General features: G+C 38.6%; 2 protein-coding genes across 4 annotated transcripts in view; one reads left to right on the top strand and one right to left on the bottom strand.

The window, feature by feature from the left end:
- RIC1 (RIC1 partner of RAB6A GEF complex) overlaps nucleotides 1–18,239 on the top strand; it is a 70,513-nt gene extending 52,274 nt beyond the window's left edge. Inside the window, exons 17-26 of one of the 2 annotated variants that reach the window (XM_020810375.3) lie at nucleotides 264–402; nucleotides 1,773–1,889; nucleotides 2,849–3,577; nucleotides 4,403–4,561; nucleotides 6,661–6,797; nucleotides 7,040–7,326; nucleotides 8,565–8,759; nucleotides 9,790–9,967; nucleotides 10,117–10,305; nucleotides 16,296–18,239. In XM_020810375.3, the coding sequence (XP_020666034.3) occupies nucleotides 264–402; nucleotides 1,773–1,889; nucleotides 2,849–3,577; nucleotides 4,403–4,561; nucleotides 6,661–6,797; nucleotides 7,040–7,326; nucleotides 8,565–8,759; nucleotides 9,790–9,967; nucleotides 10,117–10,305; nucleotides 16,296–16,584 (2,419 nt within the window). In that variant the 3' untranslated portion in view covers nucleotides 16,585–18,239. Of the gene's footprint in view, nucleotides 1–263; nucleotides 403–1,772; nucleotides 1,890–2,848; nucleotides 3,578–4,402; nucleotides 4,562–6,660; nucleotides 6,798–7,039; nucleotides 7,327–8,564; nucleotides 8,760–9,789; nucleotides 9,968–10,116; nucleotides 10,306–11,099; nucleotides 11,781–16,295 lie in introns of those variants that run through there. The other variant, XM_020810376.3, reaches the window with a different exon arrangement.
- Nucleotides 18,240–22,118: 3,879 nt separating this feature from the next.
- ERMP1 (endoplasmic reticulum metallopeptidase 1) overlaps nucleotides 22,119–26,813 on the bottom strand; it is a 39,654-nt gene continuing 34,959 nt past the window's right edge. For both annotated transcript variants that reach the window (XM_020810381.3, XM_020810382.3), the window contains exon 15: nucleotides 22,119–26,168. In XM_020810381.3, the coding sequence (XP_020666040.3) occupies nucleotides 26,004–26,168 (165 nt within the window). In that variant the 3' untranslated portion in view covers nucleotides 22,119–26,003. The remainder of the gene's footprint in view (nucleotides 26,169–26,813) is intronic.

Here is a 26,813-nt window from a genome sequence, read left to right as displayed (position 1 = left end):
ATTTTAGGAGAAGAAAGCAGATAATTTTTTTCCTGTGTTCTTCTCCTAAAAATTTGGTGCATCTTATGGAAAGGTGCGTCTTATGGAGCGAAAAATACGGCAAATTGAATAAATAAATAAATAAATTGAATAAATAAATAAATAAATCTTGTTTGAAGATTAGATGGTGAATTAAGTTTATAGAGGACCTCTTATGTTTAACAGATGACCATTGTGGCTGTGTTCCTAACGGTTTACTAATTTTTTTTGTCTTTGCCTTTTAGTCCCAACCCAACTGCCAGTATTCAGGTTCTTCAGGAGGTTTCAATGTCACGTTACATTCCTCATCCTTTCCTTGTTGTGTCTGTTACTTTGACCTCTGTAAGAACAGAGACAGGAATTAGCTTGAAAATGCCACCACAGGTATGTACAGAAGACATAGTGGTTTTTATACCTTCAGAGAACTGATTAACAACCCCTAATTGCTTATGGATGTCCCGGAAGTCAGAGAAGCCGTTTATGCAAGATGGAAATGAACAGTAGGTGTACAGACTAAAAACTGCTAGCTGGGCAAATTTGGTGGGAGGTTTTAATCACATGTGGAAATGTATAAATTCACTATCGTGGGATTTCCTTCTGTGCTGAATGCCTTCAATGTCCTGATAAGCCAAGTCAGTAAGGTGTTTAATGCATTTTTGATACAGGGACATATTCTAGGGGGCTTGTTTTGGTACCCTTTTTGCCAGAAAAACAGTCATGCGCAAGCATGCAAACTTTCAGAAACTCCTTTCTAGTCTACCTTTCTGGGGTAAGGTGCTAGAGAAGTAAATGGTTGGTAAGTTCCAAGCAGTTTTGGATGTCTTTCCTGTATCACTGATTTTTCTGGTTCCATTTCAGTTGTTTTAGTCCTAGCTTTCAGAGATGGGAGATGGAAGAGCATTGTTTTAGGGTTCCTTTTCCTTCTTGGGGATCTACAATGTCATTTTTGAAGATTATCTTGTGAGGTTCCTTGAAAATTATTTATGTGGACTTTTGGTTATAATAAATTATAGCCTATAACTAAGCAGAATTTGCATATAGCAGCTGAAAACTTTTAGATTAAGAACCACTATTGTATATAGTAAAATTCTATGTTCTCCCATGTTTGTGTTTATGCCAGCAATTGATATTAAAATAATCACTTGTGCCTTGATTAAAACATAAAATAACATTTCCTATTTAGAAACATCTATAAAATATAACTTATGTAGTGCTTAGACATTAAATATGACAGACATATTTTCTCTGGTTAATAACTAACTTTCTTATCATTGTACATTTACATTAGTAAGCCCTAACTGGCTCTATTACATATTTTAGTCAGTTACATCTTTATTCCTCTCTGAGGTATATATCATGTGACACATTCTGATTGGTTAGAATTGTATGTTATGCAAATGCAACTATCTGGTTCTAGCAAACACATTAGAAACACATACACATGTACATATGTACACATTCTGTGGTGTGTAATTTTTGTCTTCCATGATGTTCAAGAGGTTGTCGACCTCAGTCTCATCAGCTAGCCCTCTGATGACATGCAACTCTGTTTCTCATTTTCATCACATGTTGATGAGGCAGTGAGGACTTCAGTTCATGTCTCTTGTTGGTGGTGATCTGGACAAACATGAGTGAACAAGTGTTCTCTGAAATGCTTTTATATAAGAATTGCCGTGGTCTTGATGCATTTGCACTTCGTTCTGAACATAGTATGCTGATCATGAAAAACTTAATATGGCTTTTTCTTCTGTCAGGCCTGTGAAGCAGAAAGCATTATGTTAAACTTAGCAGGACAATTAATTATGTTACAAAGGGATCGATCTGGCCCGCAAATACGAGAAAAGGAGAGTACTCCAAACCAAAGGAAACTTGTAAGTTAATATGAGGATATAACAGTATATGTTAAGATGGCAGAAATAATGTGTAATGAATAAGTAATTGTTATAATATTGTGTGCATCTTGTAGTAAAAGTCAGTGGAAATCCTTCTTGATGAATTATTGAATTATTAACAAGCCAATATTCTGTAGTTGCTTTAGGCTGAGGCTCCCATTACCATGTATAAAAATTACTGGTTTTAGATAGTGTGTTTTAGATAGTGTGTTGCAGGCAGTTAAAATCCCTTGAATGAATTGCATAAAAGTAACCAATTAATGTACAAAGTGATTCAATAACAAATACCTTTGTGACAAAGAAACAACTAACGCTGTGAACCCTGGCAGCTTCTTTGTAAATGGAGATCAGAAATGGGCCTTTACAATTCATACCAGATACTTGTTGATGTCAACTTTGGAGATCTTTACCACCTCTAATATTTCATCCCTCTCCTTATGTACAGTGGACCCTTGACTTACAGACGGCTTGACTTACAGACTTTTTGAGTTACAGACTTCTCTGGCCGCAAAATTTAGGTTTGACTTGCAGACTGAGATTTGACTTGCAGACCAGAAAAAAACCAAAATGGAACAAAAACGGCCTGTTGCGGGATTAATCGGTTTTCAATGCACTGTAGGTCAATGGAGACTTGACTTACAGACTTTTTGACTTGAGAACCGCCTTCCAATACGGATTAAGTTCTCAAGTCAAGACCCCACTGTAACTAATGTATCATAGTGGTGTTAAGAATAATAGAGAATGAACTGTGATTTTTTTAAAAAAAATTGTAAAACAGTTGTATGGAAAAATAAAAAAGGGATAATAGACTTGAAGAATGTTATGGGGGTTCTTGGAAAACTGGATACATTTCATAATCCAACATTTGGCTGTATGTATAGAGGAGAAAGGAAGACATGTTGATCAAGGTTAATGATGTTTGTATTTTTTTCTTTTAGTTGCCATTTTGTACTCCAGTTGTACTTGCCCAATCAGTTGAAAATGTTTGGACCACATGCCGTTCTAATAAACAGAAACGGCATTTATTGGAGGCTCTTTGGCTCAGCTGTGGTGGATCAGGTATGAAAGTCTGGCTTCCTTTGTTTCCCAGGGACCACCGCAAGCCACATTCCTTTCTGTCAAGACGGATCATGCTGCCGTTCCACATTAACATATACCCCTTGGCTGTTCTGTTTGAAGATGCCTTGGTTCTTGGTGCTGTCAATGACACTGTGCCCTATGACTGTTTATATACTCACAGCAGTGCTGTAGAACACTTAGAGGTCCTTTTCCCTTTCTGTATTGTTGAGAGAACATCTCAGATCTACCTCCATCACATTTTACGTCAGCTTTTGGTGAGGAATCTGGGCGAACAAGCCTTGCTTTTGGCTCACTCCTGTGCCACATTACCATATTTTCCTCATGTGCTAGAACTGATGCTTCATGAAGTACTGGAAGAAGAAGCTACCTCGCGGGATCCCATTCCCGACCCTCTACTTCCCACTGTGGCTAAATTCATTACAGAATTCCCCCTCTTCCTCCAGACAGTTGTTCATTGTGCTAGGAAGACAGAATATGCCTTGTGGAATTATCTCTTTGCTGCTGTTGGAAACCCAAAAGACTTGTTTGAAGAGTGTTTAATGGCCCAGGATTTAGATACGGCCGCTTCTTACCTTATCATTCTGCAGGTAATTGTGTTCAATTATTCTGTTCAAAAGGGGGCTCAATCTAATAAATATGTTATACAAAAAAGGACAGAAAGTATTGTTAGAGAAAGATTGTGCTCAAGATTTTTGAAAGTTAGGAAACTTTGTTATATCAGTATCTTCCTTGATTTGGATTGAGATGGCATCCTGTAAAAACAGGGATTGTGTGATCTGGACATCTGTCTGTGTGGGCTCGATGCTATTAATTCATTTTTCTGCTCATTTCTTTCCCTTTCTTTTTGCCCAGAATTGCTTTAATCTCCTGTCCTTTCATCATTTACCACTTAAATTTCTTCACTATCCTTCTCCTGATTCATGAGTAGCTCTCATGTAATCTCCACAGGGAATCCCTGTGTAAGTGCAATAGTTCATACAGTAGGTGCCTCCATGCCGTCCCAGTTAGTTCATCAGGGCATTGGTGGCCTTGTGTGTTACCATTGGCAATTCAGTTATCCATGGAGTGTGTAAAAGGATGTGTGGTCATTAGGCTCCTACACTGAGAAGAGAAAATCATGCAATCAGAAGTGCATTTAATATCTGCAGTTTGAGATTTTTGAGGCTTCTTTCAGTGAGTTGTGTATTTTCTCCTGCTATGTTCAAGTAATATGTCAACTATAACAGTGTTTCCCAACCATGGGTAACCCAGGTGTTCTTGGACTGCAACTCCCAGAAGCACCAGTGCACTCAGCTGTGGTGAAAGCTTATGGGAATTGCAGTCCAAGAGCACCAGGGTTACCCAAGGCTTGGAACCACTGAACTGTAATATATCAGTAGCTTCGCTCTAAAAGTATTCTATCTTGATTCTAGAACATGGAAGTTCCAGCAGTTAGCAGGCAGCATGCAACTTTGTTGTTCAATACTGCTTTAGAGCAGGGAAAGTGGGATCTTTGTCGGCACATGATCAGGTTTCTCAAAGCCATTGGCTCTGGAGAATCGGATACACCTCCTCCTACACCTACTACTCAGGTTTGTAAAGAGCCTAATTGATCTGTCATGATAAAGAACTAATTTTATGTATAGTTGCAATTAAAAATGTGCTTAGAACAGAATATTGCCTGTTCATTAAGGAGAATAAATGGTATGAGTTGGTTACCTCAGAACTGGCAAGGTACATGAAAGTAAAAAAATAAAGTAATAAATTTGTAGAAAACTCTTCACTGCTTACAGTTGTATAGTCTCATATTTTGCTCAGAGGTATTTTGCACCTGATGCTCCTAAATGTTGTCTTAGCCTCTTTCCTTCTGGTTGATGCTGCATTTAGTTATGTCTCCACATTTAAGAGTCCAAATGCTTTACTGCTAACACTGACAAACAACATATTTCAGAGCTTAGTTTCAGTGTTGCAGGAGTTTGGTTACAGTCTTCACAATTGTCCGGCTCTGCGTCTGGATTCTAAATGTTTAATTCACCTTAAAGAGAACCAGCATTTTTTGAGCCCACTTGTATGTTGAACTTGCACAGCAGCTCCTCATCCTTGCTGCCTTATGCTGTTTCACAGTAATAGATATTTACATCAATGCTCTCCTCCAGGTTTGTATCAATCCTTTTATTACAATGAATACATGTTATCATGTGCTGGGAGATATCCAAATTATGAACTTGGTTGAGCCCCTAAGCGAGTGACAGATGACCAAAAACTACTGAAAGCCACTTGCAGATTTCCTTTATGTATGTTAGCATTTTGCAGTGGGATTCTAGCTGAAAGGCAGTGTCTAAAACTATAAATAAGCTGTAAGTGAGCACTGTATGTGAGACTGTAGAATTACTGTGTAACTAGGATGGGACAGATGAATTTGTTATGGTCTGTCTGTTTTGCTCATGCTGAGTGATAACGCTGTTAACATCTTTTTTTCTGCTTTAAAAATGCACAGTACAGACTTCCCCTTAAGATACATTTTGTGTACATATTTTAGAACTCAAAACTACATTGCAGAATTAACAAGAATACCTTGAAGGGTACCACATTCGATTCCCTGTATTAATTTAGGAAATGACAGTGACAATATCTGTGAAGATTCTCAGTCATCCAGGTGAGGTTATCTGGAAGTTGAGTCATGCAACTGGACTTATTTCTTGTTTTGTTGAAACATCTTGCTACTCATCTTCAGTCTGAGGAGATTTGGCATTAGATCCCTGATATATCCTCCACGTTGGTTTTATTTCCCCCTGGTCTGAATAGGCTTGTTGGCTGGATAAAGGATGGGGGAGAGGTGAGTGAAAATCCCACCTCTGAAGTCCTTCTCCACCCATTGTCAGGGGCCGTTAACAGTGGTTTTCCTGGTGTGTGGTCCTGATCTTTCTGAGGACCAATGAAAGGGCAGCATGACAAATAGGAGACAGATTGTATCTAAGGCCTCCACTCCTGTTCAGTGAGGGATTTCCTATATGCACATGTATGGCCTCCCTGACCCCTCTCTCAAACCACCTGTCTTCTCAGTCCAGAATGAATGCATCTTGGTCAATTCATATCAGAATGAGTAGCAACATGTTTCATACTAACAAGAAAGAAATCCAGTTGCAATGACTCAACTTCCAGACAGTGAAAATAGTTAGAAACATATGTCAGACAAAAAAAATTATCATCCCTAATTCTGTCTTATTTAGACAGTAGAAACAGGAATTTTGACTTAAAGTAAAAGAGAAAATTTGTGAGAGTCTTAACTTGCCTCTTTTTATCTGAAAGAGGATTTTATTCTGAAAGCTTTTGGGTGAGTTGAAAAGCAAAAGGATTGAACTACATTTCTCTGTAGCAGTTCCTATAGTTCATGAGCATTAAATAGAACCGTAACATGTGTACATGGCAAATAACTGGGCGAACAATACCCTGTTTGTTTTCAAGATCATTTATCAAAGTAGTCCAGACTGTTAACTTTTCCAGTGACTATCTGAATACTGATTCACTCATGTAATCTCCCATATCTAACAAGTGACTAGAGAAAATGGATTGATTAAAACAGTAAATGTTCATCTTTATTTTAAAAACGGTATCTGCTTGCCTATCTTTCAGACAACCATTTCCTCCTGCAGGTCCTGAATAAACTTATTGCCACTTTTCTTTCATGTAGGAACCTAGTTCAAGTGGTGGCTTTGAGTTCTTCAGGCATCGCAGCATTAGTTTGTCTCAGTCTGGAGACAGCCTTCCAGCTGGCAAATTTAACCTGCAGAAAACCTTGAGCATGCCATCTGGCCCATCTGGCAAAAGGTAACTTAATTCTATAGTTTGTCACTATGTGGTGCTGGAATCATGTTCTCTGTACGTGCAGGGGGGAGAAAAGAGTTCCTTCCTGATCAGGTTTCAGTAGAGCCTAGTTATATTTTCCAGCAGAGTTCATACTTATATTTGCAGTCAGAATCTCACAGAAATTCAACACTCTTCTTGGAAGAAAGTCAGCAGAGATTGGTCTTATATTACTTTGGTTTTAACCACTTTGCTTTCTGTCATAGGTGGAGTAAAGATAGTGATTGTGCAGAGAATATGTACATTGATATGATGCTCTGGCGACATGCTCGGCGCCTTCTTGAAGAGATTAGACTGAAGGACCTAGGTTGCTTTGCTGCCCAGCTGGGCTTTGAACTCATCGGCTGGTTGTGTAAGGAGCGCACCAGGGCTGCCCGTGTAGAGGATTTTGTCATTGCTTTGAAGAAACTGCATCATGACTTCCTTTGGCCATTTCCAATTAATCCAGTTTGTTCCATTAATTCGCCTCTCAAGAATGGAAAGTATAGGACAGGTACTATATCATCAGTGCTTTAATTACCAAGAAGTGAACATAGTGTAAGCCTGACACAAATGGAGAAGGAACATATATACAGCTGACTCACACATTTTATTTCTTTGCATCTCCAAATTGGCTACACTTTTGCTGCCTTTGCATTGTTTTTAAACTGAAGGGGACATTACTGTCCAGATTCCTTTAGACGCCAGTTTCCATATAAATTGCAGTGCAGATAGTTTAAAAATATGCAATTGGTATGATGGATGTTTGAAACTGTCCTATATATAATTTTATACTCATTAAATGGGTTTTTAAAGCATTAAGACAGCTACTTTAAATGTAGTAAGTAAACTGGGATAATACGTTGTAATAATACTCGTAATACATTGGTGATTAATGTTTCACAAATATGTAATATAGGGAAGAAGAGGAATTATCTGTTTCATCATAGGAAACAGTCACAATTTCCTTTTATATATAGTGCAATTTTTGGCTGAAACCTTTTGTGTAACTTAACTGTGGAGGGGTGATGATGTTGCCAGCAGAAGGTGCTTTTTGGCTTTTCCAACTCTCACGGAATTCCGTTTGTCATATGGAAGCCATGGGAGCTGCTAGATGGAAGGAGGAAGTCTTTAATTACCAAAATCTCCCTCTGCCACTAATGTACAGCAGTGGCAATTTTCAATAATTAAAGTTTTTCTCCTTATATCCCATGACCCGCACAGCTTCCATGCAGTGGAGAGTTGGAAAAGCTGTAGGAAGGAAGCAGGTTTCAGTATTAAAATTGAAATACATCATAGCATGAATACATTATAATATATGTAACATATGTCAAAGACCCTAGGTTTTTCACCTCCCATCCTTCTGTTAGCAGATTAAAACCTTTTAACGTAGGCAGGTCTTTAGTCATTAAGAGCATCAAATCTTAGTATTTTAGCTGATATGCTGATTTTGTATTTTTAAAGGCAATGTAGACTAATGATAGTTTTTACTTAAGAAATTTTAAAGTATTTTGTTTGTATTTTCAATAACAATGAATGTAAATTTTTATTTAATTTTCTACTGTTTTAACTCTATTATAAGCTGCAGTGGGTCCTAGTTCTGGGAGAAAGGTGACATAATAAACAAACAAAAGGATATGCCTCCAGAAATAATACGGTTTAATTCACTGTTGTCTAGGATTTGAGTTTGGATGGGACATGTTGTTTCCTGGATATTGAATTGGTAGATTCTTCATATGCTTTGTCTTCTAGTGCTAGGTGAGCAACTCTTGAAGTCACAGTCTGCTGATAGCTTTTTGAACATGGATGTGGACACCAGTGCTGCAAACATGCCAAGAAGTCATAGCTGGCTTGGCACCCTTAGTTCCTCCCAAAGAGAGATGGATGCAGCATCGTCCCATGGACCTCACATGCAGGAGGCATTTCTTTCACCTTTGTTGAATAAAGGTGCGTGTGTTCATTCCAGTATTTGTTTTTTGTCCGAGTTGTCCTCTGAATACGCAGCTATATTTTATATTACATCTAAAAGAGAGAAATACATTGTATATCTTTTTGTTGCTGTCTGCTTTTTTGTCTTGAGAACTCATAGAAAAGTAAAAAAAGGATTAAATGCTGGATGAAAACAGTACAGGTAATATATTGATAGTAGGATGAATTTAGAATAAAAACTTTGTAGGTAGCAACTTAAGCATGAGAATCATGCTACTGGCACGTGAGATATGGATCCCTTGAAAATTACATAAAAATGTTAATCTCATGTTGTGTACTATTTCAAATGTTCAGAAAACAGACTTATGAGAATGTTCCATTAAGAAGGAAATAGCCTGTCTCTCACGTCTTACTACTACTATTTTTTTAAATCCAATCCTAAAGGGTGAAAGATCTAGAGGACTATTTTTTATCATGTAAAACAAAAAACTAGAAAGAAAAGAAAAAAAACAAACCTTAAAACCAAGAGCCATTTGAATTCAGTGCTTTGAAGTTGAAGGGTCTACATGGGACATGTGGTCATCAGCAGGGTAGTATTGCAGCTATCACTGAATGCAGAGTAGGGTCCAGTGCTGCTGCTCTAGTGACCTTGGTTTTAAAACAAGTGCTTCCAGCTTACTTCACATCCTCCTGTTTCTGCTCTCAGGAGGGTGGATTCCTGGGCGGATTCTAGGGAACTAGGGTGTTCTGCTTACTTGGATCATTAGATAGGTGACCTAGGCTTCTCTATCCCCCTCTATCCCCTGAAGAACCTGTGGCTCTGCAGGGTTTGCTGCACGGTGACTCTTGACATTCTCTCAAGCAGCACTCCTATGGCTCTCTTCAAGGAAAACTGGCAGCCATAATTGATGTCATCTAATTGAAGGAAACCTGGAAAACAGTTTAAAAACCAGCTACCAAGAGGACTTTGTTCTGTTGCGTTTGCTGTGCCAATAGGACCCAGACTACTTTCCCCCCACATTTTATTCACTTGAATGTATTTTGACAGGTGATGAATGCAGTATTGGTTCAGCCACAGACTTGACAGAAACTAGCTCTATAGTGGATGGAGACTGGACGATGGTGGATGAAAACTTCTCCACTCTGAGTTTAACACAGTCTGAATTGGAACATATCTCTTTGGAGCTGGCCAGCAAAGGGCCACACAAATCACAGGTTCAGCTGCGGTAAGTTAGTTTGGAGTTTCTGGTCAGTGGATTAGTAGAAAAGATACCTGCTTGAAACATTCTTAATAGATGGGAACAAAGGACACAGCATTGCCATGGTTTAATCAAGGATTTCTCTTGTATTAAAGATCTCACTTGGTTTTCCTTAGGTATTTGCTTCATATTTTTATGGAAGCAGGATGTCTGGACTGGTGCATTATTATAGGCCTTATTCTCCGAGAATCTTCAATCATCAGTCAAGTCTTCAGCCTGATTCAGTCTTCAGAGGTTGATGGAGAGATGTTGCAGAATATTAAAACAGGGTTGCAGGCAGTAGATAAATGGGCTTCAACAGACTGGTAGGTTTTCTTGAACCTTCACTATACATTCAGATTTTCTGCCATCAAAATCTATATATTAATTAGCACTGTGTTTGTGTACAGGATTCTTCTCTAGTTACTAGACACTAAGGATTTAATGCTAAACCTCTTCAGGGGAAGGAAATCTCTTGAATACAGTGCCTGTAATAATAAGTTAATGTTGGACATGCTATCTTTTGGAACTCTTTCTTAACAATCTTCTATAGTTAGGTTTTTCCTAAGTTTCAGGAGATGGCACTTTTGTTGGTAAAACTTCTCATTCTTTGTCAGGGTCTCTATGATTCACACAATTGGGTTCTGTGCCTGTACGAGCAATCGTCATGGAAGCTTCCAGAGCTTGACCCTTATATCTTTTCCCTTGCACGTTCTGCCCACCCTCCTTAGTCTTTTTTGCCTGCTGTGGCAGTGACATCAGTCCTTCAATTGCTCCAGAGCTCAAAACTGATCCTTTTGTAAATAGCTTTTAAAAACATACCTTTATTTATCTTTCCCTTTGTTAGTTATTCATTATCTTAAAAAGAAAATACATTGTAGTTAGTAGTTTTCCTCTCCCATTGTCCCTTTCCCCTTTTTTCTTCAAAATTCTAACTATGCATTTTGGCAGTTTGTGGCCTCTTTGGCCTTAATGAAATTTTGTTCCAGATATGGAGTGAAATTGCCTCAAGCAGATGGCCATGATCAGTGCTTATTCTGCTGACTCACTTAGTAAAATCTTGTATGATCTGTAAAAGTTTTACACTAACTCTAAAAAATGTGCTTACAATCATAACTAGTGGAGAAGTCTTTGAAAGCAGCTGATTCTCTCATCAAGACCACTACAGACAAAAAATCAACAAGGCCCCAAAGACAATGGAATCTATGTTGACGGATTTGCCAACTAAAGAATGAACAGCCATTGCAAAGTATGATATTGAACCCATGACTTTGAAAGTGCCTTCAGCGTTGAACAAACTTATATCAAAGTCTGACTCAAATAATAAGAGAAGAAAGAGATCTTCAGCTATTGAACCATACAAACTGAAAAAGGCCAAGAAAAAGAATAAGCCCATGGCACCGCAGGTACAATGAAAGGTGGGATTTACAGGAGATATCAGGATGAGAACCAAAATGTTGGTTCCATCTCAAATGAGGAATTGCGTAGCCCACCAATGCAGAGCATTCCTCCATGTCCTCCAAAGTGTTCAGCTACAAGGGCTTCACTAGTCACCATCTCCAACATCAGACAACAAGCAGGATGGGCTCAAAGTTGAGATCAGTCATGGTCTTCGACATGAGACTTGTCATCCCCTTCTGCCTTGACTAAGAGATTGCAGATCGAAATCATGGTTGAGGTCAATATTGCACAGAGAGACACCACAATACAGAGAATATAGTCACTCATGATCTCTATCTGTGGACTCACAATAGCATATAGATCTATTTTTCTTTAAAAATTAAAAAAAAGTAATATCTGAGTGTGCGTGTGTTCTGTGTTGTCAAGTCGGAACTGACTTACAGCAACCCAAATAGGGCTTTCAAGGTGAAATATTTCAGAAGTGGTTTTACCATTTCCACACCCTCAGTGAGCTTCCATGGCCAAGTGTTCTCCAGAGTCCTAGTCCGTCACTCTATTCACTACACTACACTGGGAATATATATCTGTATTCTCTCTCTCTATTGCCTTCCCTACCACCCTCCCTTTTCCATATCCCACAAGAGAATCATATCCACATTCTTATGAGGCTTTCCTTGGAAAATTATATTCCAAGTATAATATAAAGACTAATAAATCCTGTGTGCATCGGGGAGTTCCTTATTATCTGTTCATTCATATAAATAATAAACGGATGTACAGTGGACCCTTGACTTACAGACGGCTTGACTTACAGACTTTTTGAGTTACAGACTTCTCTGGCCGCAAAATTTAGGTTTGACTTGCAGACTGAGATTTGACTTACAGACCAGAAAAAAACCAAAATGGAACAAAAACGGCCTGTTACGGGATTAATCGGTTTTCAATGCACTGTAGGTCAATGGAGACTTGACTTACAGGCTTTTTGACTTGAGAACCGCCTTCCAATACGGATTAAGTTCTCAAGTCAAGACCCCACTGTAAGTCAATTGCAGAAGAATCCAAATGCTTTATCCTTTTAGCCATATGTGTTTGGCAATTAGTTTTTTATTATGCGTTATGTCAATGGACAAAGGGAAAACAAAATCAGTGAGCTTTCTTTATCAGTCCTATGGGAATGGTGTGTTGTAAAGCACATTTTTATAGGAATTCATGTTATGGGGAAGACAATTGGAAAGCAGATGTTTTGAGCAGGATACTGACACTGACTCACAAGTGGGAACTCACCAAAGTTTTACAAAACTAACAAAAAGTGCAAAAAGCCAAAGAAAGATGTGTTCACTTCTTAGAAGAACATAACATGCAAAATGTATAGCTAGTGGGTGACCAAAGGGAAACATTCTCTGGGAACAAATATTCCTGATTCCATGGATAGATTACCTAATGTTTGTTTCTCCCATTCCCGTTGGTCTAACATACAGTAGTCAAGATCCAACAGGACAAATTAGGTCTAATCCTAGTAACTCCATGTTGGCCTCACCAGCTATGGCTCATGACTTGCTGCTCTCAAGAGAGAGGTTAAAATTATCAATTTGTCACAACCTCATAACATGTTACAAGAATTAATACATCTGGATATATAGCAGATCAGTATGACTGCCTAGATGATATCTCACCATTAAAGCACATACTGCAAGAAGCTAGAAAACTGTCCACTAAACGATTATATGCCCATAAATAGAAGAGATACATGGAATATGTGTTATCAGTTGATGTAAGTGCAACACTTCTGGATTTGAAGGATTGGCTGGCTGAACACCATTGCCCAGGAGATGCCCAAGTGTATTTGCAAAACTTTCCAATGTTCAAGGTGGCTCCTTCTGTGTTGGACTGCAAACATGTTGATGAGCAAAATGGCCTCTTAGGACTACAAATGACAACAATGTCTAACATTTTAATTTGTTTAATTTTTACCTATATTTCATATGTATCCATAATTTTAAATTGTGCAATGCTCTGATACAAATAAAGTTAATGAAAGTAGTAGGCAAGCATCACTGCAGACTATCCTTAAATTTCTGTTGTATTTAAAAGAGATTGGATTATCAATTTCATCTTTAAAAGTCTACTTAGTGGTAATAGAAGCACATCAACCTGAGAATCATCCTTCGTTGCAGTTATTTAAACACTCCTTCTGCCAGGAGTGGCTAATCTATCATGAGCAATAGGAAGGGAGTGCGGAGCCCGCGGCAGCAATGCAATGGTGAGTGGTCGGTCTGGTCCCAGGGGGGCGGACCCTTGTTATCTGCACCTGTGGGGGGATATTCATATTAAAATACCCCTATCTCTAGTCACAACCACTAAAATTACCAACCTTTTATCCATCACCACAAACTGATTTATAAAGAACATTGCATACCTTAGATAGGAAGAGGGCATTAGCCTTCTATTTATCAAGAACTAAAGAGTTCTGAAAAATGTCATGACTATTTCTCAACAAGGCCCTAGGAAAGGCTCCACATTAATTTCACAGCACATCTCAAAATGGGTAGATCATAGAATAAAATTGGCCTATGATATGAACAAATGTTAAATTGATGTCGCATATCAACAGTCATGTGATTAGGTTGATGGTATTTTTAGCAGCATTCTTGAAGAACTGGTATTCAAAAGATCTGTAGAGCGGCTGCAGACCTTTGCAACTCATTATAGACTTGACCTAAGAGCTCAAAGAGATGTATCCTTTGGTAGAGCAATCCTGTCTTCAGTTCTGGTGTGGCACCCTACCTCCAAGAACTGAGCTTGCTAATAACCTAATTGTGTGAATCATAGAGACCACAACAAAGGACAGGTTACTCACCTGTAACTGGTTCTTTGAGTGGTCATTTATTTATTCACACAACCTGCCTACTTCTTCAGTTTGTCTCTCCAATAACTTGCCATTTTTGCGGCAGACAAAATGGGACTGAGTAATGCAGGTGCAATAAAGAGCAAGGGAGAAGAAGATGCAAAGCTAGAGCTTTGGGAGCTTCTGTGATTGCACAGGTTGTTGTTTTGTCGTTAAGTCATGTCCGAGTCTTCGTGACCCCATGGACCAGAGCACGGCAGGCCCTCCTGTCTTCCACTGCCTCCTGGAATTTGGTCAAATTAATGTTGGTAGCTTTGATGACACTGTCCAACCATCTCGTCCTCTGTCGTCCCCTTCTCCTCTTGCCTTCACTCTTTCCCAACATCAGCGTCTTTTCCAGGGAGTCTTCTCTTCTCATGAGATGGCCAAAGTATTGGAGCCTTAGTTTCAGGATCTGTCCTTCCAGTGATCATTCAGGGTTGATTTCCTTCAGAATGGATAGGTTTGATCTCTTTGCAGTCCAGGGGACTCTCAAGAGTCTCCTCCAGCACCACAATTCAAAAGCATCAATTCTTTGGCGGTCAACCCTCTTTATGGTCCAGCTCTCACTTCCATACATCGCTACCATAGCTTTGACTATGCAGGCCTTTGTCGGCAAGGTGATGTCTCTGCTTTTTAAGATGCTGTCTAGGTTTGTCATGGCTTTCCTCCCAAGAAGTGTCTTTTAATTTTGTGGCTGCTGTCCCCATCTGCAGTGATCATGGAGACCAAGAAGGTAAAATCTGTCACTACCTCCGTATCTTCCCCTTCTGTTTGCCAGGAGGTGATAGGATCAGTAGCCATGATCTTAGTTTTTTTTTATGTTGAGCTTCAGACCATTTTTGGTGCTCTCCTCTTTCACCCTCATTAAGAGGTTCTTTAATTCCTCCTCACTTTCTGCCATCAGAGTGGTATCATCTGCATATCGGAGGTTGCTGATATTTCTTCCGGCAGTCTTAATTCCGGCTTGGGATTCCTCCAGTCCAGCCTTTCACATGATGTATTCTGCATATGAGTTAAATAAGCAGGGAGACAATATACAGCCTTGTTGTACTCCTTTCCCAATTTTGAACCAATCAGTTGTTCCATATCCAGTTCTAACTGTTGCTTCCATCCCACATATAGATTTCTCAGTAGACAGAGAAGGTGGTCAGGCTCTCCCATTTCTTTAAGAACTTGCCATAGTTTGCTGTGGTCCACACAGTCAAAGGCTTTTGCATAGAGTAGATGTTTTTCTGGAACTCTCTGGCTTTCTCCATAATCCAGCACGTTAGCAATGTTTGCACAGGTACAGAACCCCAATAGTGTGGATATATAGATGACCACTTAAGGAACCACCATTACAGGTAAGTTACCTATCCTTTTTAGAAAGTGTATAGGATCATGAAAACAATAAAATGGCCAAGATCCTGTTTTGTGAATTATAACTGCATCAATGTGATGATGGCATTAGCAAGGGGGAATTGACAGTAATTAAGTTCTGCTTGTATTCTGTGGCTTGTGTTGCCAACACAATGAGACTCATTATGTACAGTATGACTCACAAGCAGGCTTTTTTTAATTAACAAAATTTCATCCTGCTGATGACATTACCATTATGCAGGTGTAATTTACAGAACAAGAGTTTGGCCAATATTTATGTATAGCAGTGGTTCCCATCCTTGGACTGCAACTCCCAGGAACCCTACCAACACAGCTGGTGGTGAAGGCTTTGGGGAATTTTGGTCCAAGAATCTCTTGGTGGCCCAAGGCTGGGAACTACTGATGTGCAGAGTTGTCAGTGTGATTCATGTACTGTTACTGTTTCAAAATACACATTGAGGTTCAGGTTTCCAAATTATATTTATACTGCCCAACCTTCATAGCAATAAGGGAAAAATTAAGGGTATTTGTTACTCAAAAGACTTTCCACAGCCCTTAATTTTATGTGTGCAGTATGAGGGTTTGCATGACCAGGAAGCATTTAAAGCCTGAATTGGAGTTTCAAGATAATGAACTAAATTGCTTTTCTTCTCGCTTGGTGTCCTGTAGTCCTGGGTATAAGCCATTTTTAACTGTAATCAAACCACAACTTCAGAAGCTGAGTGAGATAGCAGAGGAACAAGTGCAACCAGAAGCCTTTCAGCCTATGAACCTATCAAGGGTGACCGAACAAGCCAGTCCAAGGGCAGAAGAAAACAGAGGTTCAGCTGGTCACAGTGCCAGTCCTCAAAGTGATACTGGCAGTAGCAGCACAACTCGACATGATGAGGACATGCTTGGATTGGAGGAAGAGGAAGATTTACTCCAGGAAAGTGGTTATGACTGCACTGTGTCCTAATAGCTTTGAAACTGTTGGCTGATCATATTAATAAGAGCACAACTTCTCAATAATGATCTCTAAGAATAATTGCTTTTGGAGAAAAGTAATCAAAGCCTTCAAGAATGCTAAATTCTTTTTTTTACTTTAATATCTTTTTTTACACATTGACTAAAGAACTTTCATAAATCTGTGAATGCTTCCCAATAAGCAGGCTTGCTCATTCATTTATAAAATTGTCATTTGGAAAGCTACAATATTATAATTTGCATAGAAAAGTATTTTATTTTGAAGACTTAGGATTTTTCTCTTTGTTCCTCAGATTTTTGTTTTTGGTACTTAACTTGATCATGCAGAACATTTATTGTATTGTACAAGATGACTGTTGGGTTCCTAGAATACAAACTGCATCCTGATATTGGAAAACAATTTAATTAATCATTCTGCCTGGAAAATAAGGCAATACTTAGGAGTATGTTTAATTTTCAGATTGCCTGGTTTTTGAACCCACATTTGAAAATTTTGACAGTTAAGCTAGTTGAGATGAACATTTGGTATATTCTGCCTAGCTTGATTGCTTAGAGGAAATGATGGCATGATTGAGCTAGGCTGTGTCTGTTCTAGAGATTATGTTGTTTGATATCACTAAACTTTTGTATTAAATAATTGTAAAATACATTGTATGTTTTGTGAATACTCTTGTATATTCTCAAGGTTACTGTTTATGCTTTTGGTGCTTGTACCACAGTGAGGGTAGCCCTCTCTGTCTTGCATGCTTGTACTTCCTACTCCAGAAAAACTAAAGGCAAAGTTGCATTTCTGTAAGAGTGCAATAGACTTTGACTCTTCAAGAGAGTACTATCAGTTGTTTGGGATTTCAGCTTGTTGTTGGCCTATTCAGGTGTATTCCTAAAGAAAAAGAAATTAATCAAATAACTGAAGGTTATTTATTTCACTTGTAAATTCTTCAGTGGAACCTAGTTTTTATGTAAATAGGCCCACATTATATACTGCTTTTAATGCTTCATAGTGACAGTGTACAGTGTATATAGACCACCACCTTGCAAATATTTTATAATGCTTATACTTGTAACTAATTAAAAATGTTTATTTTAACTTTCATACAACGTTATGAAAAGCTGGCTGCAGCAGAATCTCATGGATTGCTTTGAGGTACTTATTTTTTTTCCTCTGCTGTTTTGAAGATATGTAATATTAAATACCTGTAACAGTATTAAAATTTAGACATTTGTTGGTTTGTATTGTCCAGTTGGGGAAAAATTCAACACTTCTACTTTTATACAAAAGCTAATACATATTTTTGTAGTGTGGATAAAATGAATAATGACATGGACCAAAATTATTTATTGAATAGGAGAATGAACTTCCCTGTCTACCACAGCCCGTGTGGTTTCTCAATTTGTTCATGCAATTTTCTGTATGAAATCTAAACCGATAATGCGTTCTGAACATTCAAAATAAGTTTAAAATTGCTGGTTATAACTTTGTATATTTTTCTAGAGGGCAAAGTTAAACTGTCTTCTAATGGATAAATGTAACTACATATGTTTTACTGGTATGGCTTAGCCCTTACCATTGGTAAAACCATTAGTACTGGTACATGTGCAATAAATTTCAAATAAAGTGACAAAGGGTGGAAACAACCTAGCACGCGATACTTCTTGTCAGTTTGGTATGGTGTTACAGGAGGGGCCCATGTATCCATTTTCTTGCTTTAAGGATATTAATTTTACACTATGTTTCATATCTAGATGTCTGAAACTACTTGTGGCTTCCATTTGCTCTCTGTGAAATCATGACCAAGGTGAATTTGATTTAAAGCAATATTTATACTGGATTTAATTATTTGATATTCTGCCCAGCCCTGGACATTCTCTTGCTATAACCTTTATGTATATTTTTAAAAATCTGCATGCCCTGTTTAACTCCACCTCCAGCTGTCTCATACTCAGTGACACCTCTGATGTCCTAAAATGGTAAAGGCTTTTTTGTCTATGCAACATTGCAGAAGGAAGAATCCTGGAGATTTTAATAGGGTCTTCCAAGAATTTCTAACATAGTACCATGAGAGAGAAAAAAACTGCAAGTTGACTTAATGTGTGCTAACAAATGCTTACAATGACTTCACCATACATTTCTGTAGTGAAGTATATCAGGTTATGGAATTTTGCTGGTGTAAACATGTAATAGGATTATAGCCATGGGTTGGTTTTGTTTTTTACACACACTGCTCATGACTTTTCAACCCTTTTCAGGCCTGTACATGTTTAGTTTTATTGAAAGCATTACTACAGAACTGACTAGTTATATTTTATTGAGATGTTTAAATATATATTACATTCATACCGTGCCTTTCCACTAGAAAATGGCACTAAAGGCAGCTTACAAATGCCATAAAAGAATAAAAGTAAAATCAAATTATCTATAAAATTATAATACCAAGAACTCCACCATAAATATAAGTACAGTACGACCCCCCATATCTGCTGGATCACTATCTACTGATTCACTTATCCATAGTCTGAAAATATTAAATGAAAATACTGTACCTACAAATATGGATTTTCAATATGTAGTTATCAGACTGGCCAACAGAGGGGATCAAACACTATGTTATATAGGTAAGCCACTGCCATTTCGCCTAGTTCCAGCAGCTTGACGCAGCTTGCTTCTAGAGCAGTGTTGTAAAATTTAAGAGATGATTTGGCTGGCACGGCAGGAGGGGTGCTAACATAAACCAAATTGCCTACTTAGAGAGGTTTCCCGCCTCCCATCCTTCCTGTCTTCCAGCCAGCACCTTCCTCAATACTCCCAGGCTAACAAAGAAATTGATTCTTAATTATCTTGGAAGAAAACTCGCAGAGCCATTGAGACAGAGAAAGTATTCAGCACAGAAATTAGAGAAGATTTCAACTTGATTCTTACTCATACTCGAGATAAAAATTAGATACAGAGTGCTGGCTCCAAGAGACTTATCTATAATATGTGCTTTTCAATATCCGGGGGGGGGGGGGGCGGGCGGGCTTGGAACCATTCCCCTGTGGATAAGGTCTTACTGTACAACCAAACACGGTCTGGAAGAACAGGAAAAAAGCTCAAAAGTGTAGTTAAAGCAAATAATAGGGAACTAGGGCTACCTCCCATCATTCAGTCTTAAGCGCAGTGATAGGATTCTCCTTAACTGTTGAAAGCTGTGCATGAGTGATTTACTTCTTTTGCTTGTGGCATGGCTATATTAATTCTTTGTGGAGAGCTTGATAGAAATGATAGTACAAGAGGACATACCCCACTGTTTCTACTTCACTACCCTAGCAAGGACATAAATGATCAGAATAGGGTATGTCTTGAAATCTCCCAGGAAATTAAAAGGCAGCACATTAAATCTAGCTAAGGTTAAAGCTCTTCTAGATTTAGGTGGTGTTACAGTGGTCATATAGGTGGGAAGTATAAAGGCGTTTTTTACAACACTGGATTTTCCACTGAACATAAATGTTCTTTAAGTTCTATGTCCCAGATCCTATGCTTGACAGCTGATTTGGCATTGGCATAACCCATTGCTATAAGGGTGTTTGGGGAAAGACCAATTAGCATAGCTGCATTTATCAGGTGACACTTCCATTCCGATTGGAAGGTGTTGGAAAGAGTCAATGGTGCCAAACCTTGTGGGAAGAAGATAAGCTTTAGCCAGTGATTGAACCTTGGCATGCTCTCTGATGGAGACTAAATCTGCCTCTAGGAGTAGAGCTGCATTAGGGACACAAGGAGGCACTGCAAATATAGCTCTCAGAAATTTGGACTGGACAAAATCAAGAGGGTGCAGATTGGAATATGCAAATAACTGGGAACCATACAGCATTTGTGCAATTACTTTAGCCTTAAACACTTGGATCACTGATGGAATGTGTTGCCCCCCTCATTGCAAAAAAAAAATAAAAATGCAGTAGCACTTTTCTGTGCATTCATTGCTGCATGCTTTATATGGGAAAGCCGGGATCCAGAGGAATGAAAGACTGTACCTAAATATTTATAACTTGACACCTGCTCTATGGGGTTCCCATTGATAGACCATTTGTGCTTGATTCCCCTTCTGCTAACAACCAACACCTTAGTTTTTGAGTAGTTAATAGTTAGCTGCTTTTTGTTACAATAAGGAGAGCCCTTAAAAGTTGTCTTAAACCAACACAAGTTAAAGACAATAATGCTACATTGTCAGCATATAAAAGAGCAGGTAGACAATCTAGGAGAGTGAAAATCAGGATTTGTTAGATTTTCAACTATAGCATTGATGTAAAAATTGAACAGCTAAAACGCAGCCCTGTTTCACTCCACTGAACTATGGAATTAATTTGGACAAGACCCCAGCTTGATTGCATAGAACTCATGGGTGAGTATTTTCATACAAACGCCTCACCCTGCAACTTAAAGTTATCACCTTACATATATCAAAGTGACTAAGCTTCACATAGTGTAGTTAATTGTTTTCCCTTCTCTTGCTAGTAGGCAACAACAGTGTTCCTTCTTTGCCTTCACTTACCCACACTTCTTGTCCACATTAGTTACGGAATCAGCAAAGAAGGGAAAGCATCTGTTTGCCTGATAATGGAGGCAAGCAGGCTTGTTCTATAGCATCCTTTGCCCCAGTGAGGGATATTTCTGATGCATGTCTACTTGAATAATCCATGGAGAAGAATACCATTATCTGACTGTGTAGATGCATATCCCCAGCTGTTTCAGGAAGGAAGTAGCACATCTATGCCCATTTGAAGCATTTTCATTCCAGCTGATTTTCCAGTTCATAGATTTTGAAACTAGATGAATAATAACACTTAAAACCTGGACGTGCTATAAATCAAGTAACATCTTCCTGCTAGTAAAACATGGCTGCAAGTAGTACCACCCAAACTGGTATTTTTATTTATAACCTGTGACACTGTTCAATGAAACTTGAATGGAAGCTAATAATGAAAGGATGGTGGTAGTGTAGTTCCATGTTTCTTAAATTCACTAAGACACCCCACATCCATCTGAAGACTGTCTCACTGCTGCAAATGCATTTCCACAGCTGACCTACTACATTCATCTGTAGCCTTTCTTCCTCACCTCTCTCCCTCTCCTTGTATCAAGTGCTGTATGGTACAGTAACTTGAACATTTGATGTACAGCCTATACCAAGTTGACAAACTATATAGCATTGTAGAAATCCCCCTGAAGCTTAGAGGGCCACCTCCGCTCCCACCTCCCCAAAATACTTATCTTCAAACATATTTTTAATGAAAAATCTTCCTTGTGCTCTCTAGCAGCAATGTTTTAAAAAAAATTAAAAAAGAATGCGGGTGGGGGCAGCAGTGATGGGGAACCAAATATGGGACTTTTGAGGTACATTCAGCCTGCAGCCTATCCCCTAACTTTATGAAAATGCTAGTGAGCACAATTCCTGTGTCTTTAAAAAAACCTAGCTCCAATGACAACACATTCAGAATAGGTTTAGTAGAAGTGCTACTTAAGGCAGGTTCCACAATGTAAGAAAAATTCAATTGTGTTTCCCTTGTTTTATTTTCAACTTGGTAAAGTGAACTAATCAGAACACTTGAATACAAAAGAAAACTTCATAAAATCATTTTACTTTGCATCAATTACCTTCTATATATATTCTATTTTCCTTTTAGCCTCTAGTGTGTTTCTTTCATGGCTGTTTCAAGACATGCCTGTAACCTATGGAGCAGTTCTTGAAACAGATGATGTCAGGAAACCTGTATTCCCTAGCTGTAATCTTATACACATTAATTTGGGACTAAAACATGTTAAACTCAATGGGATTTAATTCTGGGTCAAGGTTGCATTACTAAAAGAACACTTTAAACTGCACTTTAAAGGCTTACATTTGGAAATTCCCATAAGAAAATGATATCTTGCACACATAGGATTAGCACAGCTTGAGAGAAAACAAACTAGGGTTCTTATATGGAAGGACAATCATGTGAGCCTCTATGTGCAATCTGAAATGGTACAGTCAGAACACAGATATACCAGCTTGTGTTATATTTATAAAAATCAAGCTCACAGTTAAGCTAGCCCAAAGTGTGTGGCTTGGTTATACAATAAACTCAGGATTTTTGTTCATACACTCATTCTGTTATTCAACACTTTATGCTGAAAAGCTATACTAGGGTTTTCAGTACAATATTAAAAGGAAGACAAGACAATTGTCAATAAATAAATGTATGTGCTTGACAATGAAGTATTTCTTCAAAGGCAGGAGTTCACAATAAAGGCATCCATCCTATATTGCATTTTGCTACTTAACAGAAGATATATCCTGAGTTAGGCATTTCCCCCCTAAGGAACAAAACTTATTACTTGCCCTGATGCGTTGAGCATGCTCTGAGACATGTGGGGTATTTTTCACTGCTCCATATATACCTCATGCAGAATCATTTAAAAATATTACAGAAGTTTAGAGGCACAATATACATCAGTTTGGGAAAGGCTTTGTGGATTTCTCCTGTACAGATTGAGAAAGTCTCCACTTTGGATTTCCTGGAGAGCACAAGCTGTACAGAGGAGTGGACTGAAATACACACTAAAAGAGCAATGAGCTACATCTAGAATATGGTGCTTTCCCCTAGGAATTAAAAAAGCAAACAAAGTGAAGGGGAGAATATGGCATGCAAAAGCAGTTTCTTTAGATCCAAAAAAGTTCATGCATATGCTAACGCAGGCTCCATTTAATAAGCTTTGCTCAAAATGTCTGAGTTCAACATATATAGCAATGCTGTTACTTAAGGCTAAATCATATATTGCACTTAAATATGCAAGTGCCACCACAGCAGATCTAGATTTGTGTCCCCACTCTGTAATGCCTGGTAAAACGTGACTGTGTCCTGTTCTTGGGAAAGTCTGCATTTCCTTGTCCAGAGCACCCAAGGAGAGGGAACAGAGGCAATTAAATACAGACTGTAACACCACAGTATCTAAGAAAAGCTAAATGCTCAGCTACTGGGGTTTTCATTTACATACACTTATTTTTGATTTATGGTCATGAAACACTTTCCAAGAGAATGAATGATGACATTCAAAATTACAGACTTATCTTTTTTTTAAAGACTCCAGTCAAATCTTTACCTTGGTAAGTTACCTAAATGGAAGAACACAGCAGATTTCAATATCAAACTGGAATACTAGAGTGCTGAAACAATGTCATTAATCACTTTTACTTTCAAGGTGTATCAATGGAATTAGCATTCTTATACTCCTTTCTGTATGATTTGATGTTCTCTCTCTGAATGACTTTACCCATTTAGTGCAATGCTTCACATCCCAGTCTCTATGAGCTAGCAGAGGGGCAACATAAGATTGTATTCTTAAGAGAACATGACCAAGGTAACAAAGCTGTCTGCCAGCACTGCCTTTCTTCTCTTGCACCTCTGGAGCTACAGTTAGTACAGCTTCTTTACTGTAACATATATACATAGAATAAGAATGAATATGTGTATAAACACTTTGGCAAGCATTGGCCCCTCTACCTTTCACAGCAGAGGGATAGTTATGGATATATTACACTGATGACCGTGCTACTAAGACACAGAAACTATGTAATGCTATGTGCAATGAACATAAAAAGTGCCCAAAGTGGGCAGCTTGCGGTTTCAGGTATTTTCTGTTTTCAGTTAAAGGGTTTCACTGAAGATCCAAGAAAGGATCTCGAGAGGATCTGAAACATCTGCTCTAATTTATCATTGCATGTAGCCAGCCCATAAATGATTTTAAATACACTGTGTGTTTTTACACAATTTGTTTGTCCTAGATTAATCATAAAGGACTCTTCACAAATGGTCTGATCTGCAACATTTCCCCATGCACTGAAATCTTTGGGCTTTGCACTTCAAGTAATTAGAAACCAATATTACGGCACAAAGGATGGAGCCCCCCAAAGCAGGATTAAGGAGGGGGAAGCAACGTTTTACCCCTTTTTTCTTCCTTTGGTTCCATTTCTCCACTTCTTCCAGTTCAGAAATAAGGTGTATAAGGTATATGGGGCAGGTGGGTGGGGGTTGATTATTTTAGGAAAATAAGGGGGCTATAGGTCCTGCAGGTTCAAGGTTTTTCTCAGTGTGATGCAACACCCTTCTAACACATTCTTACCTTGTGGGCTTGGACAATGCAATAGCAAGGGCAGGAAAGGTTTCTCTAGAGAAAATCGGAAGGATCTCTCTTTTGGAGCTTAGAGAGGGAGATCCACTGTAATCTGTAGCACCTGGGATACCCTTCTAGGAATCATAAGATCACAGCCTTTGCAAATCTGGGAGGGGAATAGCAACTCAGTTACTCAATATCCATAACATGTTCTAAATCTCTGACTCAAGAGAAGCTCGCTCATACATCTTTGACTAAAACAAAGACATGGAACCACAGTACTAACACAGTTCAGTTTTCCCATGAGTTTTTTTTACAGGACAGCTCTCTCAGCTTTGATTAGATTTTGGAAAACTCTTAGGAAATCAAATAAGTAAGACAAAGGTTTGTTATCACTAATGCAACAGTCACCAGTCAAGAACAAAGTCACAAAATGCGCACATAAGCATACGGAAGACCAGGATGGTGGTTCAGTGCTTCTACATATACAAAATAAACGCTATGTGTTCACTTTGCAGAGCTATGTGTGTCTTCATGTTGCTTGGATTCCACAGAGGAGTGAACAGAAGATAGGTCTGATCCAACTTCTATGTAAAGGACAATGTCCAAAAAGAGAGTGGGAGAAACCCAGTAAGGCTAGGACAGACAAAAATAGGAATCCCAAGAGAATCATCACCAAGTTCTCTGGCACTACAGTTTAAAGAATTCTGGGCAAAGAAGTGTGTCTGAAATGGGCACCAATACTGCAGGGGTATGGTCATCGTATCTTCTTATTTATCATCCACAATGAACAGTCTCATAAAAATTTATTTTCAAAAAGCCTTATTCTAGTTGCTCAGAGCAAACTTTGTTAAAGTATTACGGAATTGCAGCAGTTGTATTATTTAAAGCCTATGAAGCATTTTATATTGTGCTTGGCATTCCTGAACAAAGCCCCTATTATTGCAAAAAGGCTCAGGAGGGCTGTTCTAATACCTTGCCCCAAAAGGCAGTTTTCACACAGAGCCAACAGCAGATGAATGGAATGGGGGGCCATTCAAGTGGGAGAAGGAACTGGTATTTTGCATAAAAGACACAGAAACCACCTCTTTCCCCCCCAAACAGGAAATACAGTGGCTTCAATTTTCCATAGATTCCCACTGCCATAGAAATACACTTGTGGCTAAATGGTTTTCATAGTAATTTTGTTAATAACACTATATCTTCCAGCTTGCCCAAACTCCCTATGGAGAAACGTTGCATCCAACCATGTAAGGAAAACAGTTGATCTTCATATTATTTCTGAGTTAAAAGATATATTGGTCATAAGTGGAGACCCAGGCTGAGGGAAATGTCCAGTTGGGGAATCTGTCAAGTAAGGCATGCAACTGAGGTGACGTCTGATCTTCCCCAAAGAAATAATGGGTACCTAGAGCAAGAGTGACCATTCCTTTAGGGGACTCTTCTGAGGCCTAAAAGGTAGAAAAATAAAAAGAAGATTAGATAGATAACGACACAATCAGAATATTCTTCCCCATTTCGAGATCAAATGTAATAATGCTTCTATGTTGGTTACAAGACACTCAACACTGTGTTACCGTTAAAGGCAAGTTCAGCAGATTTGAGGACTGCAAGCACAGGGCCCAGCACAGAAATCAAACAGAAGCACGTGGTATCTAGCAGATAGCACAGAGGCCCATATGACAACAATGAGTCGTGTCGAAATGCACTTGTGTTGTGGCAAGTGGGCTAAACTGAGCTAAAGGGTAACTCCCCTCAGCAACTAAAAAAGAAAAAGGAGTAATTCATAATCAAAGAAATCAGAGTAATCAGCTATTTCATGGACATGGAAAGAAGGACAGAGAATTAGGCTGACAATATATTTCCAAAAGAATCTGTGGTTTAAACTTGCTGGAGACTTCAGAACTGACTGGACTTCTAGCCTTAAGCTAGCTGGAGTCTGAAGAAAACTGCTCTGGAAGAGTCTGACTGGCAGGCTACAAGGAGAGAAGCTCACTCCTCTGCACTACAAGCAGGAGGTAGGCTGCTGGCTGATAGTTTCAGTTCTAAATTAAGGCAAGGCAACAGATCCCCAGTGGTTTTTTTTAAAAAAAGCA

The sequence above is a fragment of the Pogona vitticeps genome, chromosome 2 (assembly GCF_051106095.1).
Source record: "Pogona vitticeps strain Pit_001003342236 chromosome 2, PviZW2.1, whole genome shotgun sequence".
Taxonomy (NCBI): Eukaryota; Metazoa; Chordata; class Lepidosauria; order Squamata; family Agamidae; genus Pogona; species Pogona vitticeps.
The sequence above is the reverse complement of the archived record's forward strand: the minus strand, read 5'-3'. Positions and strand labels throughout refer to the sequence as shown.